At 47.0% G+C, this 7,633-nt stretch overlaps 1 protein-coding gene across 3 annotated transcripts in view; it reads left to right on the top strand.

Annotated features, from left to right (window-relative positions):
* The first annotated feature begins 2,737 nt into the window (after positions 1-2,737).
* The window catches only part of pla2g6 (phospholipase A2, group VI (cytosolic, calcium-independent)), a 31,442-nt gene continuing 26,546 nt past the window's right edge, over positions 2,738-7,633 (top strand). For 2 of the 3 annotated variants that reach the window (XM_055910660.1, XM_055910658.1), the window contains exons 1-4: positions 2,738-2,879; positions 4,046-4,269; positions 6,534-6,746; positions 7,266-7,446. In XM_055910660.1, coding sequence (XP_055766635.1) covers positions 4,055-4,269; positions 6,534-6,746; positions 7,266-7,446 — 609 coding nt within the window. In that variant the 5' untranslated portion in view covers positions 2,738-2,879; positions 4,046-4,054. The remainder of the gene's footprint in view (positions 2,880-4,045; positions 4,270-6,533; positions 6,747-7,265; positions 7,447-7,633) is intronic. The other variant, XM_055910659.1, reaches the window with a different exon arrangement.

The following is a 7,633-nucleotide window of genomic DNA, read 5'->3' as shown; positions in this document are numbered from 1 at the left end:
CAAGTTGGCCATTACTCTCTCATCCTCAGCTCAACCCTGGCAGTGTGTCCTAGCCTTAGATGGAGTCAGAGTTAGAATACCTCGTGATAAGCTGTAGACCATACTATTTACCAAGAGGTTTCACTAGCACAGACTGGACTATGTTGTGGGATTCATCTGATGGCATTGATGAGTTTACCACATCAGTCACCGGCTTCATTAATAAGTGCATCAACGACATCATCCCCACAGTGACTGTACGTACATATCCAAACCAGAAGCATTGCATTACAGGCAACATTTGCTCTGAGCTAAAGGCTAGAGCTGCCACTTTCAAGGAGCGGGACACTAATTTGGATTCTTATAAGAAATCCCACTACGTCCTTCGACGAACCATCAAACAGGAAAAGCGTCAATTCAAGACCAAGACCTACTACATTGGCTCTGATGCTCTTTGGATGCGGCAGGAATTGCAAACTATCATGGATTACAAAGGGAAACCAAGCCACGAGCTGTCCAGTGACACAAGTCTACCAGATGAGCTAAATGCCTTCTATGCTCACTTCGAGACAAGCAACACTAAACCATGCATGAGAGAACCAGCTGTTCCGGATGAATATGTGATCACACTCTCCGTAGCCGATGTGAGTAAGATCTTTAAACAGGTTAACATTCACAAGGCTGCAGGGCAAGATGGATTACCAGGACACGTTCTCAGAGCATGCACTGACAGTTTCAACTTCTCCCTGACCCAGTCTGAAATACCTACTTGTTTCAAGCAGACCACCATAGTCCTTGTAACCTGTCTAAAGTACTATCGCCCGGTAGCACTCACATCTGTAACCATGAAATGCTTTGAAAGGCTGGTCATGACTCACATCAACACTATCATCCCAGGCACCCTGGATCCACTCCAAATCGCATACCGTCTCAACAGTTCCACAGATGTGCACTCCACACTGCGCTTTCATATCTGGACAAAAGGAACACCTCTGTGAGAATGAGGTTCATTGACCACAGCTCAGCGTTCAATACCATAGTTCCATCCAAGCTCATCACTAAGCTAAGGATGCTGGGCATAAACACCTCCCACTGCAACTGGATCCTGGACTTCCTAACGCCCCCCCCCCCCCCCCCCCCCCCTCCAGGTGGTGGGGGTAGGCAACAACACATCCGCCACGCTAGCCTTCAACACGGGGGCCCCTTAGTCCCCTCCTGGACACCTTGTTCACCCACGACTGCTTGGCCGCGCACGACTCCAACACCATCATTTAGTTTGCAACGGTGGTAGGCCTGATCACTGACAATGATGAGACAGCCAACAGGGAGGAGGTCAGATACCTGGCAGTGTGGTACCAGGACAACAACCTCTCCATCAAAATCAGGAAGACAAAGGAACTGATCGTGCACTACAGGAAATTGAGGGCCGAGCACACCCCCATCCACATCGACGGGGCTGTAGTGGACCAGGTCGAGAGCTTCAAGTTCCTTGGTGTCCACATCACAAAGGAATTATAATGGTCCAAACACACCAACACAGTTGTGAAGAGGGCACAACAACGCGTCTTCCCCCTCAGGAGGCTGGAAAGATTCGACATGGACCCTCTGATCCTCAAAAAGTTATACCACTGCAACATTGAAAGCGTCTGGACTGGCTGCATCACCACGTTGTAAGGCTACTGCATGGCATCTGACCACAAGGCGCTACAGAGGCTACTGCATGGCATTTGACCACAAGGCGCTACAGATGGTACTGCATGGCATTTGACCACAAGGCGCTACAGAGGCTACTGCATGGCATTTGACCACAAGGCGCTACAGAGGCTACTGCATGGCATTTGACCACAAGGCGCTACAGAGGCTACTGCATGGCATCTGACCACAAGGCGCTACAGAGGGTAGTGCGTACGGCGCTGTCCAACACTGGGGCGGAGCTCCCTGCCATCCAGGACCTCTATACCAGCCGGTTTCAGAGGAAGGCCCTACAAACTGTCAAAGACTCCAGCTACCCAAGTCATAGACTGTTCTCTCTGCTACTGCATGGCAAGCGGTACCGATGCACCAAGTCTGGAACCAACAGGACCCTGAACAGCTTCTACCCCCCAAGCCATAAGAGCGCTAAATAGTTAGTTAAATAATTAAGCAATAGCAACCCGACTATCGGCATTGACCCTTTTTGCACTCTTTTGACTGATCACATACGCTGCTGTTACTGCTTATTATCTATCCTGTTGCCTAGTCACTTTATCCCTACCTAAATGTACATATCTACCTCAATTACCTTCTACCTCAATTACCTTGTACCCCAGCACATTGACTCGGTATTGGTACACCATGTATATAGCCATATAGTCATTGTGTATTTATTCCTCATGTTATTATTTTTCTAATGTTCTATTATGTCTCTTTATGTTTTTTGCATTGTTGGAAAGGTTCCATAAGTAACCATTTCACTGTTAGTCTACATCTGTTGTTTTTGAAACACGTGACTAATAAAACTCGATTTGAGAAGTGCAAAAAAATGTACCTGGAGAACAATAAACTAGAACATTCTATTCTATTATGTCTACGAAAAATACTGCTTCAATCTGTGACGCCCCTGTACACAGATCCAGGGTCATATTTTCCCTCTAAATCCTCTCATTAACCATTTAGAGTGTGAAAGAACAAGGCTGTAGGAGGCCGCTTCGTCCGTAAACGCAGTCAGTCTGGGTCCCCTCCTCTAATTGATTGGTTTTCCACATTTGCGTATTTTCAGACAACGCCTTCCAATGCGTGTTCACTGATTGGTGCAGCTCACATCAATCAAGATTTGCAGCAAGGTTGGTTGAACGCCTGCGGGTTGTTGATGATCCATCAAAAGTCGTCAGTCACTGGTGGAGAGGAGTCGCAGTAATCAGGTAAGGTTTAGGATGAGCTCCTTCCTAAACTAAACCGATTATCGTAGATAAGAGTGCATTGAAAGCATACCACGTACAAGAGTTAGCATAAATGCGTTTGTTTCCAATTGAAAGAATATACATTCAGTGTCAGTTCTATATCGCTATTCTGCCCTTGACTGTATCGGTAGCTAAGCGAAGCTAGCTATGTTATGTGTGCCAAATTGATTCAGAGACTGGACTGAGAGAGTCATACGAGTCATATGGCAGGACTCATGAATGGCACCGCTTGTTCACGTTGAATAAGGAGCCAGACAATGCCTTAGCATTCAAGAGGTTTGCAATGGAAATAGACTAAAGGCAAAGCAATTCCACATTGACTCCACAAGCTGTGGCAGTTTAGAAATAAACTTTTGCTTTCAGTTTTTGATTGTCACCCACCCCTCCTCCCCTCTGTTGTTTTTAGTCAAGCAAAGCACATAATGCTGCTTAGCTATGCAGTTGGGACATGGTTGAGTCTCACAAGGGAGTGGGTGGGACCAAATGCCGAGCTGGGTTGAAATACTATTTTAGACCCATTTTGTTTAATTTACCGGTGTTCAGTTGAGCTTGTCTGGTGAAATGGAACCAACAGAATAGTCCCAGATGTGTAAAACCCACCCATTTGGGGTTGGCACTACAGACACGCTGAAGCGAATGCTCAAAGTATTTGAATGATTTCAAATAGTATTTGAACCCAAGTCTGATTGCATCAGTGTTGTTGTTGATAGACCAGAGAGAACTACTCAAGATACCAGATCAAGTTAACATAATTAGGACCTTTGTACACAGATTCAAATATTGACTGATTCCTCTCAACTAGAACCAAGACAGACCATGATTTTGGGGATTTTCACAAAATGTAATCCATAGAATAATTGGGCTCTTGCTGATTACCATCCCTGTCTGCACTCTTATCAACCCTTATATGTCCTTGCTTGATTCCTTGCATCCTTGCATCCTATCTCCTCGCCTAGGCCTAACTCTCAACCATATTGGAGGAGGAGGTCCAAGGACCCTCCCCTCAAACCTTCTACTCCGATGGGTTTTGAGAAGGAAGCAAGCAGAGAGAATGTGAGGTATTGTTGAAGAATGAAACGAGACAGAGCCTCTTTCTAACTTCCTTTCTCTCTCCTCTCTGTACACAGGCCACCACCATGCAGTTTCTAAGGGGAGTCATGGAGACTGTGTCCGCTGTCTCCAACCTCTTCTCCAACCCCTACCGCGTCAGGGAAGTACCACTGTCGGAGTACAGCGGAGGGGGGAAAGTCAAGCTGAAGGAGGAGGGACGCATGGTGCTGTACAAGAACACCCCTTGTCAGAGTTGGGACTGCCTGCTCAAGTGCCCTGATACGCCCACCGTCGCCTTGAGGTGGGTTGGGGGGCAGAGAGAGTGGGATGGGAGAGGACAGAAGAAGACAGGAGGAGAGTGTGAGGGAGGGAGAGGAGGATGGAGGTGGAGAGACCTTAAAAAAAAAAAGATGATTTTGCTGGCTAGAGCCCCTCTTTGTTTAAGCCCATTCGACATCGTTCAAGACCTTTTTTAAGCCTTAGCCCCAACCATCTCTTTAAGAATTCACATGAGTCAGCATGGCATTGTCCTCCAGAAAGTAGTCTATAAGTAAACCTTCTCCCACGGAGCTTTGTCCATAGCACCTGCTAAATTCAGGGCAGCAATGTCGAGACCTGTAGCAACACCGTTGCAGTTGTCCATAACTGTATATCTTTCCAGAAATCTGCGGTAGCGAAGATCATCAATATCCTGACCAGGGTCTGGTTTCCCAAGAGCATCTCAAGACAAAGGTCATTGTTAGAACCTTTGTAGGAGCGTCTCCGTAGCCTTGTAGGAGCGTCTCCGTAGCCTTGTAGGAGCGTCTCCGTAGCCTTGTAGGAGCGTCTCCGTAGCCTTGTAGGAGCGTCTCCGTAGCCTTGTAGGAGCGTCTCCGCAGCCTTGTAGGAGCGTCTCCGCAGCCTTGTAGGAGCGTCTCCGCAGCCTTGCAGGAGCGTCTCCGCAGCCTTGCAGGAGCGTCTCCGCAGCCTTGCAGGAGCGTCTCCGCAGCCTTGCAGGAGCGTCTCCGCAGCCTTGCAGGAGCGTCTCCGCAGCCTTGCAGGAGCGTCTCCGCAGCCTTGCAGGAGCGTCTCCGCAGCCTTGCAGGAGCGTCTCCGCAGCCTTGCAGGAGCGTCTCCGAGCTGTTTCCCCAAACGATCGTTATTAACGTTGCACTTGAAAACGCTGGTAATCTAACGCCTGCCTCCGGCCAATCGTAGAACAGTTAAGTGCGTCGTAGATGTTTTTTTCCCCGCCTCCCGCATCACTTAAGACACAGAAGATCTCAGCTAAACATAGAATCACATGGTTTATCCGTCTCTCCGATAACAAAAGTTGACTACAAATATGAAGTTGCCAATGCCTTTGCAATTGATATAAGCGACGTGTGTGTGTGTGTAATATATATATAAAAACCCGAGATGACTGGATTAAAATATAAACAGTGGACTATAGGCCTGTTTCAATCATGTTGAAATACATTTCATGTTTATTTTGCTACTTGTAGTCTACTGTCTGTAATTTGTCTCAATTTAATTCATGATGTGTAGCCAATAATGTGCCAAATCTTGATTTAGTGCCTTATCATAGTGTAAGCATTAGAATGAGCCGCCTCAATATTTGCAGCCGTAGGTGGTAATATCTCTCTAGGAGCTGATCCGTTGTCAGTATTGTGAAATAATTCTAATGTTGAGGAAATATTTGAATGGAGAAAGCTGATCCGAGAGCAGCACTCCCTTTCTTTCGATCCTGTCAGTATGGACACATGCTCCAACAATGCACTTAGTGACCATTCTCTCTGTGTGGTGTTCTGGGAAACGTATGTTACATCTTTGGCCGTTGTAGGAAAAATGCATGGTTAAAACACTAGTAAGCCTAAGTTCCAGCGCTATCGGTCCCTGGCCTGTGACATGAGACTAATCAGGACTCATATCTCGGCATATCCAGCCCCACCCATTAGCTCAGCCAATCATGGCAAGCCAGGAAGGATACTGTCTTTCTCCCTATATAGGTCAGTGTTTTCTCCTTGGCTAAACTAGGCTTGTAATTGAACGTATTTGTTCATATTTAGAGATCACATGCACGTTTTTCACAGATAGAACTGAGTTCCGATTTCCTACTTCTCCTTCCCAGCAAAGGGTGCACGCACTCACTGTATTTTATTTCCCCGTCCGTAGGCTTTCCGAGGGGGAGTGAGTCATGAAACTTTGGGAAGAAGAGTAGAACATCTGAATAGTAGTCAACTACGTGGGGATTCCTATCAGTTCGGAGTAATCAGCCAATGAAGAAGAAAATTGTCTACTTTAAAATGGAGATAGCCTCAATGGTGTTGCCCAGGCTGTCACAGATGCTATAATGGCACTGATACAAAGATGAGTCCTCTATATCGCAATGGCCTTTTGTTTACATGCATATCTGCCCTCTCATTGGCTAGAATGGTCCCACCTAATCTCGCCTCCTCACGCCTGCATTCCATCTTTGAGGACATATATTTCCATTGTTAATTGACTATCTTGCCTGTATAATGGACCGCCTTTGGTCAGGGGTCAGCTGACCTTCGGTTGACATCTCCACTTCCTGTCTCCTAGGTTGTTTCAGGTCAACTCCGAGGAGGACGCCATGAACTGGTTCCCCCAGTACGCCCTCAAGCTTCGTCCCTTCTACGAGACCCTCCCCCTCCTCAAGCCAGAGGCAGTCCAGCCAATAGTAGACTGCCTCCGTAATCACGCTGACTGGAGCTCCGCCCATATCGCCGTGGATACGGGCCTGAGGGAATGCCTGAAGCACAACCACGTCCAGAGGTGAGGTTGTAAAGTGTGGCTAAAAGCATGTAATGAGTGGTTATAAGCATGTTATTACCAAAGAGTTGCTGTAAAGCAATAGGGCGTGAGTAATCCCTCGGACAGATCTACGTCAACAGAACTGCTACTGTAGAATCTGTCAGGAAGGAATGTGATTGGTGAGATAAAAAGCAGCAGTACTTCTGGTGTTTGGGGTTTTCGTCACTGGTTATTTGGACAAATCACGATTTAACAGGTGTTTAGCATTTCAGAAGGGGACGGGACATTCAGCCCGTAACCTGCAGAGAAAGAGAGCAGGTGGAGCTCCTCGTTCTAGCATCTCTTCATCTCTTAACACATATGGACCTAGAACTTAATCGAGCAGCTGACCAATTTACATGAGACTTTAGTTCTGGGTTAACCAATATTGTGGCTTAAGCAATAGGGAATATATTGATTTTAAAATGAGCGATGGTCTCCCTCCCTTCCCCTCCTCTCTCCCTCATCATATTGAAACTTCACACTCCTCACCCTCTCTAGCCAGATAAACGTCAGGGACGGTGCTGGTCAGACCCCATTACACCTGGCGTGTGAGCGGGGGGAAGTGGCATGTGTCAGAGAGCTGCTGGAGGAGTGCCAGGCTCGCACCGACATCAAAGACAAGAATGGGGAGACGCCAATGCATTGTGCCGCCAAGCAGGACTCGGCTACTATTATACAGGTGTGACACACACACACCCACACACAGAGTAGTGTACAGCTAACCTTGTGGGGACACACAATTCAGTCCCATTCAAAATCCAATCTAACCTTCAACCTAACACGTACTCTTACCTTAACCCTAACCCTTAACGCAATTCTAACACGTATTCTAACCTTAACCCTAAACACTCTAGATTAGCATTTGA

Source organism: Salvelinus fontinalis, unplaced genomic scaffold (genome assembly GCF_029448725.1).
Source record: "Salvelinus fontinalis isolate EN_2023a unplaced genomic scaffold, ASM2944872v1 scaffold_0023, whole genome shotgun sequence".
NCBI lineage: Eukaryota > Metazoa > Chordata > Actinopteri > Salmoniformes > Salmonidae > Salvelinus > Salvelinus fontinalis.
Note: the sequence above shows the minus strand (reverse complement) of the source record. Positions and strands in the feature narration are given on the sequence as shown.